The sequence below is a fragment of the Macaca thibetana genome, chromosome 7 (assembly GCF_024542745.1).
Source record: "Macaca thibetana thibetana isolate TM-01 chromosome 7, ASM2454274v1, whole genome shotgun sequence".
Taxonomy (NCBI): domain Eukaryota; kingdom Metazoa; phylum Chordata; class Mammalia; order Primates; family Cercopithecidae; genus Macaca; species Macaca thibetana.
This window is the reverse complement of record NC_065584.1, coordinates 70460166-70474729: the sequence shown is the minus strand read 5'-3', so window position 1 is coordinate 70474729 and position 14564 is coordinate 70460166. Positions and strand designations below refer to the sequence as shown.

The following is a 14564-nucleotide window of genomic DNA, read 5'->3' as shown; positions in this document are numbered from 1 at the left end:
GTATATGATGGGATAAGTAGACTTGGGTGTTCAGATTTCACTGTGCCATCTTTACTTGGAATTCCAAGTTTTTAAAGATTTTTAAAAAATTGTAGAGTAGTTTTAGATATCTAGAACAGTTGTGAAGATCATACAGATAGTTGTGGCATAATCCTCACCCATTTTCTCTTATTGTTAACATCTTACATTACCATGGTACTTTTGTCACAGGGGAGAATTCAGTATTGTTACATAACTATTAACTGAACTCTATACTTCTTTTAGATTTCACTAATTTTTCTAAAATATCCTTTTTATGCTCTAGGATCCTAACCAGGATTGGATTTAGTTTGTATATGTCCCTAGCCCGTCCTGGGCTGTGACATTTTTCTCTAACTTTTCTTGTGTTTTAAGACCTTGATAGTTTTGAGGCATATTGATCAAGGTATTTTACACAGAATGTTTCTCAATTTGGGTTTTTCTCATGGTTATGTTGGGGTTATGAGTTTTTAGGATGAAGACTACAGAAGTGAGTGCCATTTTCTTCATATCATTTCAAGGCTATATTCTACTGATTGGATTTACTACCAGTAATATTAACCTTGATGGCCAAGGTATGGTTTGCTAAGTTTCTCCACTGTAAAGTTACTTACCTCCATTCCTTTGTTCATACTCTACTCTTTGGAAGCACATCACTAAGTACAGTCCATCCTAAAGAATGAAGATGGGAGGTTGTTGAGCTCCACCTCGTGCAGGGGAGAATATTTACATAAATTATATGTAACACTTTAATACAGGAGATTTGTCTCTTTTCCCATTTATTTATTTATTCAGCCATTTGTGTCAGTATGGATTCATAGGTGTTCATTTAATACTTTGGATTGTAATCTAATACTATGTTATATATGTTGTTGCTTGAAATGTTCTACCTTTGTGGATTGGAAGCTCTTTTGGGTTAGCTCCTATATTTCTTTGACGTGTCCCCATTCCTTTCTGTCATTTATTTGTTTTTGTTTTGAGACAGGGTCTTGCTTTGTTGTCCAGGCTGGAGTGCAGTGGCATGATTACAGCTCACTGCAGCCTTGACCTCTTGGGCTCAAGCAATCCTCCCACCTCAGCCTCCCCAGTAACTGGGACTGCAGGCGCTCACTTGGCTAATGCCTGGCTAATTTTTAGAAATTATTTTAGAAACAGAGTCTCACTGTATTGCCTAGGCTAGTCTCAAGATCCTGGGCTCAAATGATACTCTGCCTCAGCCTTCCAAAGTTCTGGAATTACAGGCAAGAGCCACTACATCTGGTCTCTTCTGATTTTTGAACATTTTCTTTTTGGCATGACAGAAAGCTCCAGGGTCACCTTATGTAAGGATGTATAGAGCTGTGCCCCTCCAGTAGATTCAGTCATTCCTTCAAGGAACTCTAGATCCTTTTATTAGAAAATAGTATTAGAAACCAAGATCTGGGTGTGAGGTGTGCCCTTTGTTGTGGGAGTATGACTGCTTCTAGACCATTTCTGCAGACAGAGTAGGATACACACACACACACACACACACACACACACACACACACACATATGTGTATATATACACTAACTGATGTATACACACACATATCTCTTATTTATACACCTATCCATTTGTATCTATATCAAGCTGAACATAAGTTCACACTGATGTTCTTAATTCTAATCCATTACCATACTGTTTATTATAGCCTTCCCCTTTTGTTCATCTGTAAATTACTCTACCCAGTGGTGACAAAACTGGCCCCCACTAACCACCATCTATTTACTTATTTGTTGAAACCCAGTATACATTATAACTCTGAGTCATTAACATATAACTCCATGAGAATTAACTTTAGCAATGAGAATGTACTATGTATACTTCTTTTAGTGTTTAGTTTTATAAGTTTCAAGACACCATTTTCCAAAATTACTTAAATTGGCTCCTTCCTCCGCCCCACCTCTTTAAATGAGTTTAGGCCATTTTTTTTAAATGTAATTAGAGTTATTTATCGTAGTCTGCATTCTATCCTAGTGTCCTTTGATCTCCTAGTTGGTTTCTTTGTATGCATACATTAAGGTTCACTATGTGCTGTAAATATCCGTGGGTTTTGACAAATGTGTAGTGTCATGTATCCAAATTAGTTCTGCCACTTTAAAATCCCCACTGCTGCTTCTACTCAAATCTTCCTTCCTTCCCAACTCTGTGGCAACTACTGACCTGCTTTCTTCCCCTGACAGTCTTTCCTTTTTTAGAATGTCATGTTAATGGAATCATACAATATGTAGACTTTTCAAACTGGCTTCTTTCATTTAGCAAAATGCATTCATGTTAATGCATTAATTTATATTATGTTCTTTTTTTCTTGTTGAATAGTATTCCATCGTATGGAAGTATCACAGTTTTTGATTCCTTCCTTTGTATAAAGGATATCTTGGTTACTTCTATTTTTGGTGATTTTGAGTAAAGTTGCTCTAAGTATTCATATACAGGTTTTTGTCTGGACATACATTTTCAAATCAGTTGAGTAAACCCAGTAGCAATACTGCTGAATCATAAGTTAAATCCATGTTAATTTTATGGGAAACTGCCAAATTCTTTTCCAGAGTGGCTATACTAGCAACGAATCAGAGTTCCTGTTGCTGTATATCCTTCCAAGCATTTGAAACTATTGTTTTTGTTTTGTTTTGTTTCTTATTTTGGATGTTAGCCATTCTAACAGGTGTGTAGTAGTATCTTAGTATTTTTATTTGCATTTCCCTGATGACAGATGATATTGAGCATCTTTTTAAATGTTTATTTTCCATCTGCATATCTTCTTTGGTAAAGTGTTCAGGTATTTGGATAGTTTTTCAAATTGGATTTTTTTTCTTATTATTTAAAATAGTTGTTTATATTCTGGATATAAGTCCTTTATCAGATATGTGGCTTGCAAATATTTTCTTCTAGTCAATGTCTTGTTTTTCTGAGTCTCTTAGTGTGTTTGGCAGAACACAAGTTTTAAATTTTGGTAACACTTAAATTTTGATAACAATTTTTTTTTCTTTTGCTTATGGACATTCTTATATTCTACCACCATTTGTTGAAAAGTCTGTCATTTCTACATTAAATTTCCTTTGCATCTCTATCAAAAATAAGTTGACTCTTTATCTGTGGGTTAATTTCTGAATTTACTGTTCTGGTTCATTAACCTATATGTTGATCCCTTTGTCAATATCACATAATCTTGATAGTGAGTCTTGAAATTAGGTGGAGTCTTTCAACTTTGCTCTTTTATTATAAAATTGTTTTGGCTATTCTAGACACCCTTTTAACAAAATTTCAGTAGTATAGTCATTAAAACTTTAGAACTCTTCTTTGGAGATTTGCAGGTACTATAATGTTCATTTTATCACGCACCAAACAGTGGTATGCTATATTTACATGCAATTTATGTTAATAAATTTCATTATATAAATCAATCACTGATTTCATTCATGAGATTTGCTTCTAAAAAGATTTTTATGCTTTTCAAAAATCAAATTGACCTCCAAAAGACAACAAATCAGTTTTTCATAAAATGTCACAACTCTTTGGAAATAGGTATATTCATGTTTTATAGATGAAAAGCTTACAGGGCTAGACTACTTGGCCAAAGACTCTCAGTCAGTCAATTACATATTGTCAGAATGTCTACCTCAGATTTACACAGGCAACTCAAACTTAGCATATCCAAAATGAAACTTATTCATTCATTCTTAAAACCTGATCCTCCTCCTTAATCCCTTATCCTGATCAGTGTTACAACCATCTTCCTACATATCCAAGCCAAAGCTTCTTCCTCAGAACTGCTATTAAACTGATCTCTTATTTGGTTTATTCTGTCTCTTTAACTAAAATATTTAAATTGAGCCTATCATTCTTTCCTATTTTTTACCCTTCATTGCATATCTACTTTAATTTATACATATATTTGTTACAGTTTTTATTAAAGTATATTGAAATTAGTGTTCCTTGAGACAGAATCTTTTTCATTTTGTCTTTTAGATCATTAGTATTAAGGGAAGAATGGGAATGGGAGAAAAGGAATGCATTCGATTTCAGCCTTTTAATTAATTCATTCAGTAACTATTGACTGTACTGTGTCAGGTACAGTGCTAGTTGCTGGGGACACAGCATTATGGTCAAATTGACTTAAGTAAGTAAGTAATCATATAAATACTTAAAACAATTAATTAACAGTTAATTTGAAGAAATTTTTGGTTCCTAGAAACAGCTTATAAGAGGGACTCCTTCTGTATCAGAGTCTAGGAGTTCAGGTAGGGAGAAGAGTCAGGGAAGGCCACACATACCAAGCAAGAAAAGCAACAGCAACAAAGAATATTATGTCAGCATAGTATCAGATGGTTTGGTGAGGTTCTTTTCTCTTCTGCTGAATCTATAGGTTCTGAACCGTCAAGAGTGTGTTTTAGACTACATCTTGATAACGGGACCAATACATAACTGGTTTTGCTTGACTGAAAGGTATATGTGGGGGCATCTAGTGTATGATAAAATTATATAAATTGTTCACATCTTTTTTAAAAAAATTCCTAATTTCTTGCTTCCTATAATCTTCAGATTCTTTGTTGTCTTTTTTCTCTCATGTGCTTTGCTACTTCTGATCTACGTTGTATCTCTGTTACAGTGTCTGCTTTGTCTTATTCTGCCTTTCTCTGCTTTTCTTTACCCCTTGGATCATTAATGTTTTTTCTGTTTCTTTTTTGGCTTTTATCGAAAACTAGGGAAAAAAATAAAAAAGAATTCAAGTTAAAATTACCTAAATATACATACTCTTATACATGTTTGCATTTGTATACTTCAGCTTTTCAGATCATGATACCTTTTTTTTCAGTCTCTTTGCTATTGTTGGTACTTTTTAAACATGTTAAGTGTGGTGGTGTGTAGAAAATGAGAGAGAATAAAAGCAAACAAATCAGAGTTTTCTGATTAGAATAAAAGCAAACAAATTATAATTTTCAGAAAAATTTGAAATTTATTTATCATTTGAGGTCAATGTTTGGCATCTTAGAGTTGAACAAGGTGAATGACTATAGTTTCAGAAAAGAAAAAGGTGATATTGACTGATTTAGGGATAAATCAAGAAATGCGACATTTCACGCATGGATCTTTTCACTTAGAGTGCAAGGATGTCAGTCAGAATTTGCATGATATAGGAAATCAATTGAAACTTGAGCCCATAGACATTTACTTCAGCAAAATTCTTACTAATTATCATGACTGTGTCAAGTTAGACTGTTGCAGGCATAATTTAAAGTTTACAAAAGGTTGAAATTCTTTTGTCTAATTGTAAACCTCATATTAATGAGATATAATTTATAGTTCACCAGATATATTTCATATAACACCAACTATTATTTTAAGTCTTTATTTAAATCAGTAGAGTGTTACATGTTGTACATACCACTAGTAAACCTTAGTACCTTCCCCAAAGTCTTTTTAAACAGAAAATTAAAGCCATGTATAGCTGCTTCAAATCACCTCTTTTCTGAAAAGACAAGTTGTCTAAGTTTTGTGTTGTTTCAAGTGACACAGTATGAGATATACTTATTGTAGACCTGATTTTCATTTTCTGAAAATTATTTTTGTTGATTCTTAATCTTTAGATATTGAATGATCTAGCTTAGAAAATTATGTCAAATATTTTAAATTGGCACTTACAGTGCATTAACATCAAAGATCTAGTCTCATTTTCCAACACTCTATATCAAGGATTTGCAAAGTAAGAACTTATGTTGAAATTCGGCCTGCCACCTGTTTTGTAAATAAAGTTTTATTGGGATACAACTATACTTGATCACTTATTGTGTATGGCTGCTTTTGTACTACAGAGGCAGAATTTCGTAGCTATGATAGAGAGCGTATGGTAAAGCCTAAAATAATTACTATTTGGCCATTTGCAGAAAAACTTGGCTGATCTCTACTCTATATAATCTAGTTGAGACTAAATTATGACATAATCTTCTTTGATAAATCTGTGATATCTGTGATATTTCCTGAAACTTTTAAAGAAATACAAGTAGAGAAATACAAGTATTGACTTTTTCTCTTTCCAGACTCATGTTTGTGTTGAAAGTTACTTGTATCTATGCAAATTTTCAAATCTCGAAGTAATAATTTTTTCATTTTGACTAAAGTTATATTTTTCTTTTGCTGGCCATTTATCACTATACTTACATCAATTATAAAGAATAATAACAAAGCAAGATTGAGATCCAAATGCTAAGTGACTCACTTAGCTCACTTACGTCCTGTGTGTCAGACCTAGTACAGTAGCCTTACCAAAAACATAATTTGAATTTATTTATCAGCAAAATGACAAGTCGGTATATATTGTGTGCTTTTAGCAGCAATCACACAAATTATTTAAAGTCTAAATACTAAATTCATGTGCCAGGGATCTGGAATAGCCCTTGATAAGAACTTTTGATTCTGATTTAAAAAAAATATTTAAATTAGTAGGGAATTTTAATATTAGACTAAATACAATGATCTTAAACCTTTCTTATTGAAAGCTGTTAGTTTAAAACATTTGAACTCTTCATCTTCCTCTCCTTAAAGTAATGCTTTACTTTGCAATGCCTGAAGACAACTTATAAATATTACATAGAACTTCCATACACTTTTTTTGTGTGTGTGTTGATTATTTGGAATATGCAGACTAGGTAACTTACTGTTATTTCCTTCCTGGTCATATAAAATTCTTTGAAACTAAAAATAGAGATTTATAACCTTGGTAACTAAATGTCTTTTGTTATTGCAAAGGTTCCAGAGGAATCTACCAGTCTCAATGTTTAATTGTCATGTATCTGTTCACATTTTAAATTATCAAGTTTAACAAGGTAATTGTGAAGTTTGTAAGCATTTTAATTGGATTTTATTGGGTAGCTGTCATAATTAGATGTTACTTTGATTTTACCTAAAAAGAATGACAATAAAAGATAATATTAGATAAATATTTCTCACCACATATAACTTCCTTAAAAATCGTATTTAGCCAACCAATTACTGCTGGTTAAATGCCACTCATTTTTTTTCAAATATTTTCACTATGATAATAAATAAATGTAAGAATTTTATTATCTTATAATTTTCTGTTAGGTTTTTCAATTGAGATGAAAAGAAGTTTCACAATTTATCTTCACAATTCTTATAGAACAAACTTTTGTTAGGCAGCATCATTGAAAATTGTTCATTTATTTTGAACAAAAAAAGATAAAGGATGAAAGTAGTTGCCCTTCTTGAAATGCAAACCTAAGTGGACGTTAGTAGTTTCAGATACATTGAATTATATATAACTTAAAATTACTATACATTCCTGTTAACTTATACTAAATAGCTCTTTAATATTTGTGTATATATTTTTTTCTGTTAAAATACTAAGTTCTAAAAGTACTACTTTTCCATGAGTGTAGCAATTTTATCCAGTTGTGAAGTTTGGAACCATTTTGTGGTATATTTATTAAGTGTCTTCTATTATCTTTGGCTAGTATCCTCTTTTATGGTAAATGTTAAATCATAGGAACACAGAAACAGAGGAAAACTTGAGAAAACAGAAACTTGGATATCTAAACTTTTAAATGTAATTTTAAAATAATTGAGATCCTTTCTAGAATCTATACCTTTTCACTAATGCATATTACAAATGTACTTTTAATTTACGTACTTGGAATGGTTGTCTAAATTATATTATAGACATTTTCTATGTAATTTAAAACTGCTTTCTTTACCTTTACTGCATTTCTTCAATTTCTCAACATCAATAAACATTTCAGTAGCCACTATGACTCCTAAAAGACAAAATGCATTTCTGAGGGGAGCCCATTTGTATTTTTTGTCTTTATGTTGAATAATTCTACATACATTATGAAGAAGAAAATAACATTAGTCATCTAAAAACTTGGTACAATTTTGGTCAGCCTTCCTATACGTTTGTTTTATAATAACAACTAAGTAACAGCAAGAGGTTTTTACTTCAAATTTAGTGTAATTATTTGTTATTGCTTTTGAGGGAACATAGTTAAACTTTGTAATAAAAATACTTGCCTTGTTTTACTTATGATGGTGTCCAAAAAAAGAGAGGAAATACAGTTTCTGATAAAAATGGAAAGTCCAGGAATAAATATAATGATGAGAATGAGTGCTTTTATCACTGGGGAACTTTCTTCATCTAAGCACATATGAACAATTGATCCTTGTAGTCATATATAGCAGTAAACATTAATAACTTAACAGTCTGAAGTCAGTGCAGAAGATATGGAGCATTATTGAAAGATGGAGTCAAGCAGGTGGCACTTTAATATGTTCAGTGTCATGGTTGACTCTAAAGACTAGTCGAATGAAATTACTTGAGGTTCTAAAGATTTAAAAAGCGAACTCATTTTGCTGCACTAAGGAAATGCTACTGATCAGGCTTTCTGTGTCCCTTTTTTCTAGGCTAGAAAATATTAACCCTGAAGAAAATGACATGGTAAGCCATTCTCTGAGGAGATTTCTTGATGTCAGTCTTATATCTTAGAGGCTTAAGTTCAATTGAGTGGGTTTCAAGAACTAAGATGTGGGAAAAAGAAGAATTGACACACTAATAATGTACATCTTTGCTGCAATATGAAAATTCAATAACTTCACTCAGTCAATTTACAATTCACATGTGCCTATTAATTAAAACCCTATATTAAATAAAATATATTAAAACTTCATGTCTGACTAACATATAATGGTGTTGGTAGACATTACAGGAATTACTGAACAGAATAAACAATGCAGACACAGGGATAGCTATTCAGAAGAATGGAGCTATAATTGTGGATAGAATCTACAAGACCAAGGAATGTAAAATGAGAATAACTGCAGAAGAAATGAGTGCACTAATAGAAGAACGGGATGCTGCCTTGTCTAAGGTAACTCTGCATGTATCTGTAAAAGCATATACTTACCATTTTCATCTCTCTTTTTTTAACCATTAAAAAATGACTGTGGCCCAGATATTCTTAATTCACATTAGTTTTTAGCACATAATTAATACCATAATGACTAGCTATATTAAAATAATTATGTATTTTATTTTACTACTGTTCAAAATATGAGACCTCATTTTAAATAAAATTTAATGCAGTCTCACTTCTTAATAAAATTAAACTTGCTTTATAACAGGCTAACTTGTTATAGAAATTTAGTTATATTTTTTCAATTAATCACTTTTATATGGGACTTCTTACTTAAGTTACAGTTTTCTGAAGACTATGTCTGTATTACTGTTTTATTCCCAATGCCTAATTCAGTACCTTTTAGTAAATCTTGATTAATGGATCAAAATTATTCATGTATTTTTTCCTGAATGCTACTTACACTTTCCTGCTTTACCTGAAACCTGATTACCTCCCTCAGGCCACTGCTTCCAATGCAGTCCTTTCAACTAGTGACTGTGCTCTCTCTCATACCAGTTATACCACTGGACTTGGAGGCTTGTTTCTCGTTATTGTATTTATTTATTTATTTATTTATTTATTTATTTATTTATTTATTTGTGTGTGTGTGTGTGTGTGTGTGTGTGTGTGTGTAGATTTGGTATCACCTTGTTTCCCAGGCTGCTCTTGAACTCCTGGCCTCAAGTGATCCTCCTGCCTCGACCTCCCAAAGTATTGGGATTACAGGCATGAGCCACCACACCTGGCCTTGTTAGTGTTTTCAGATCTATGCCTTTTTCACTCCCTAAACACCTCCAGCTTTGAAACTCATGCATCAGACTCTAGCACCCAGTATACACTATTGTTGTAGTCATGTACGCACTTCTATATCACTTCCCTTGTTTTGTTAAGATTTTTGGGTCTACTCCAATGTCTCTTTCTTCAGCCTACTCCTGTCATAATTCTTGGTGATGTAAATTCCTATGTAGTTAATCCTTTCAAAAATTGCAGCCTCTTATTTCCTAAATTTCTCTACTTTAGTCATTGTGTGCTGCGCACTATATCTGCTATCTACTCTGTGGTCATACTCTGTTCCTGGTCATTCTGAGTGTCAATGTCAAGCTTCCCACTTTCTGCTCTCTTTCTAGCTCACTCATGCTAGAGCTCTGATTCCAGCTTTTTTTTTTTTTTTAGACAGAGTCTCGCTCTGTCACCTAGGCGGGGTGCAGTGGTGTCATCCTGGCTCACTGCAGTCTCTGCCTCCCAGGTTCAAGTGCTTCTCCTGTCTCAGCCTCCTGAGCAGCTGGGACTACAGGTGTGCGCCATGACGCCCAGCTAATTTTTTTGTATTTCGTGTAGAGACAGGGTTTTGCCATGCTGGCCAGCTGGTCTTGAACTGCTGACCTCAAGTGATCCGCCCACCTCGGCCTCCGAAAATGCTGGGATTACAGATGTGAGCCACTGTGCCTGGCCTCAACTTACTTCTATCAATCTTACTAACTCTTTTCTATCCCTCAAACCCCTTATGTCCTTACTCCCCCACCCCAACACACACACACATCTAGCCAACTTGCATATAACGTAACCTCATTTCTCTTGGCCCTCTTCGTTTGTCCTACTCACCCAGCAAAATCAAAACCTAGTTAAATGAATCTTTCTATCTGTTTTGTATCTTCACAGCTTTATAAGGCAGGAGAAAAATCACACAGATTTACTGACTGCACTTACCTTAAATCCATGACCAACTATTAATATATTCAGTTAGGTTCTTAGTGTTGCCTGGCAACTTCTTGCTTTTTGCTTGTCTATTCACTCTTCCCTCTAGAGGACTCTTTTATTTCTTCTTTCTCCTTAGTTATCTAACCTCTCCTCCCAGTTAAAAAGATAACTTCTGTATGCCCACAGCCATTTCATCTACCAGTCTGCCTGCATTTGCACCCATGTGCTCTGCCTTTTCTACCTTACTTTTTTCTAACTACATGCTTCTATTTAAAGACAATCTCTCTGTTTCCGTACTAGTTCACATCTTTTCTGGCCTTCACAAGGTGATCGCTTAACCACTTTTTCCTTTTCTCTCCTACTTCGTAAAATGTTTCATATTAGTTCATTTCCATTGCTATCCAAATGCCTTACCATCTCCCATGGAGGCTGAGTGGAAGTTTTGGTAAGTCTTGGCCTAGTTGTGGTTCACCCCTCTATTTTGGATGAGGCCTCCCAAACTGAGAGCTGAGTATTTACAAGGGCCTGACTGCTGGATGATCCTGTATTCGAGTGTGTGTTTGTTTCCTCAGCACTGGTAGACTGTGGAAAACTCTACTATTTTTTCAGAGGTTTGGGGGCTTAGCTTTTTAACTTAAAGACCTGTAGAAGTTTGGAATTTGGCAAATGATTTGGTTCAGAAACAAGTCTCAAATCTCCATTTTGTCACCTTAGCTCTGAATAGCTGTCAAAAGCTTAGGTGGTTTCTCTGTCTTCCAGCAGGAGTTCTTTGCCTAGTTAAAGCCTGATTTCTTAGTGTTTTCCCAATACCTAGAATATGACACTTTCAGGGGGAAAAAATAACTGCATATCCTCCAATGATTCCTCTCCAGTTAATTCCTCTTTAGAATCTTAGACACTCAAGCCATTATTGCAGCAACAGCCCTCTGATACCTTTAGGCAGATGATTTTTGTATTAAATCTGGCTTTTCTTGTTCTTGAATGAAGCATTGCTTCACCACAAATGATTCCATGCTGTCTAGACATGGAAGTAAGTTAACTAAAAATAAGCACATAGAGCATAATTAAATTCACTGCCACTCATTCCCTCTTCCTATCTTTTCTCCCTCCACTGACTTTCATGGTATAAAAGGATAAATAAATAAGAAGTTAACATCTGGTAATATTTGCTGACAAGTTGTTATGTATAAATACCACTGCACTATATTTATGGTTATATTTTATGAGAAAGGAGTTGTTTAGTTATTTTGACTTGCTTATTTGCAAGCCTTATGGCTCAATAAATACTCATTTTAATTTTTATGTTACAGTCATTATATACTTACACTTTTGAATTATTGTTTTATATTTCTGAATGGAAACTTTTCTTAACTTTGATTTTTTAAAAATAAACTTGTTGGAATAGTTTTAGATTACAGAAAAGTTTCAAAAATAGTACAATATAGACAGCTCCCATATATTATCCAGTTTTGGTTTTCCCTAATTTTGTTATCTTAAATCATTGTGATGTGTTCGTGAAAGTTAGGAAACCAACATTGGTACATTAGTATCAATTCAACTCTAGATGTTATTCAGAATTCACCAGTTTTCATTAGTGTCCTTCTTATGTTTCATAATTCAATCCAGGGTAGCATATTGCATTTAATTGTCACGTTCTTCCAGTCTCCTCTGGTTGGTGACAGCCTATTCATCTTTCCTTGTATTTTTTTCCTCCATAACCTCAATAATTTTGAAGAGTACCTCTCACATATTTTAGAGAATACCTCTGAATTTAGGTTTGTTTTTCTTATGATTAAAGTGAAATTTTGAGTTTTGGGAAGGATTACCACAGGGATTTTGCCTTAATTTAATTTAATTTAATTAATTTTTTACTTACTTTGAGAATGGATTCTCACTCTGTCATCAAGGCTGGAGTGCAGTGGCACCATCTTGGCTTACTGCAACCTCTGCCTCCTGAGTTCAAGCGATTTTCTTGCCTCAGCCTCACAAGTAGCTGGTATTACAAGTAGGCGCCACCACACCTGGCTAATTTTTTGTACTTTTTTAGTAGAGACAGGGTTTCATCATGTTGGCCAAGGTGGTCTAGAACTCCTGACCTCAAATGATACACCCACCTCAGCCTCCCAAAGTGCTGGGATTACAGTTGTGAGCCACCGTGCCCAGCCTTAATTTTAAAGCTATTATTTAGCATCAGACATTTTCTAATTATGTCTTCTGTATAGTGCTAGGAAAACTTTAGTCACATTCCATATAGATATTAAAAATTTCTGATTCAGTGATAAGTTGTTGACTTTGATATACTTGATATCTTACTTTATTTTTCAAATCAAGTCAAAATCATTTATTTACTTTAACTGGCCTAGTTAAAAATGTTACCTTTTTCAGATAAATTGTTATACTCTTATTTATCCCAAATTGTTTTTTCATTTCTCTTCTATCTCAAACTGAGAGCCAAAAGCCTTAAAGTCTTTCATAGCATTAATTTAAAAATTATAATTAGCAATTGTTTGATCAAGGAATTATATTACCAACCAGTCCTCTATTCTTTCTTTATCATTTTTTTGGCCAGTTCACACTTCCCTATTTTATTCAAATTGTAGAAATATCTGGAATCAGAAGATAAAGCTGTAAAATTCCGTTTCCTCACTATTCTTTTCCGGGATCTTTCAGATTATTATTCTATCCAAACAAAAAATTTAGAATTTTAATTGCAAAGATTTTTATAGAATTACAGAATTTTAAATTTCATAGGACCTTAGGAGTCATCTAGTTAAATTGTTCACTAAATTAAGGATCTGATCTGTCACTAATTTTTAATTGAGTCAAATATCCATCTTCTGTTAATATCTAGCCATTGATGTTAGAATTGGTCTCAAAACATTTCATTATATTATTTGCATCAAATATATTCAAATATTTATCAGTAATGTCTTAAGTCATGAGGGCTAGGCCTAGAAGCACAATTGGACCCAGGTCACACATCAGTAAGCAACAGAAAATTATTGAACTAGCCAGGATTGGTGAATTATTAGCTTTGAGGGCTGACTTTATTGGGAGATACAGTAATTAAAGTAATTATTCCTAGATATTCTGGCAAAATTAGGCTAGCTCTAGGGTATGTTTTCCTTATAAGGGTATACATAAATGGGCAAGGCCTGGCACCTGGAGGCTTTGGGTCTTATTGGTATTTGTAGTTAGTAAGATAATATTGTAGAGCTCTTCATTGATTGGACCCTTGCCGGTACCTAAGTGAGGGGCCCAACCCCTGGGACCTGAATAAGTCAGGTATGAGAATGGGGGTAACTATATGGACTTTATGGACTTTAACCAAGTGGACCACTCAAAACAGAAGGCAAAAGTCTTGTCATAGAGACTTAGAGTACAGCAGGGATAAAGGAAGAAAGTGGTAAATTCTATATGAACGTACATGTTTGGAATCTATTATAGGACTAATGGAAAATATGCTATGACTCTTGGATGAATTTCATTGGCATTGACTGATGAGAATGGAGCTTTGATTATATTGCCAGGCTTGATTATAATTAGTTCAGAAACTATAAGAAAAGGTGCATACATGCTAAAAACTTTTAGGAGCAAAGCACAGCAAGGCAAAGCAGAAACTAGCACTGTTTCTGCTTTTCAGGTTAAACATCTTTGTATCCTTCAACCTTTCCTTGGGTTTCCTTCTACTTTTGTGTCTTCTAGATGTTAGTTTTTTCTTGCCTGTCTGTCAAGGCCAAATCAGTGATCATACATTTCTGTTTTCTGGACACCATACGGAGAATCTGCACTCATCACTATTTTCTAGAAATGAGTCATTCCATATATCTAAACTTATTATTAATTTCTATACTCTTATTTCCTGTTTTTATTGTTTAAAATATTTCTAAGATATTTATATTGCTCCTTTAGATGAA

General features: G+C 33.7%; 1 protein-coding gene across 10 annotated transcripts in view; it reads left to right on the top strand.

Moving 5' to 3' along the window:
* MIPOL1 (mirror-image polydactyly 1) overlaps positions 1-14564 on the top strand; it is a 404420-nt gene that overhangs the window by 99794 nt on the left and 290062 nt on the right. For all 10 annotated transcript variants that reach the window (XM_050798634.1, XM_050798627.1, XM_050798636.1 and 7 more), the window contains 2 exons: positions 8459-8492; positions 8752-8922. In XM_050798634.1, coding sequence (XP_050654591.1) covers positions 8459-8492; positions 8752-8922 — 205 coding nt within the window. The remainder of the gene's footprint in view (positions 1-8458; positions 8493-8751; positions 8923-14564) is intronic.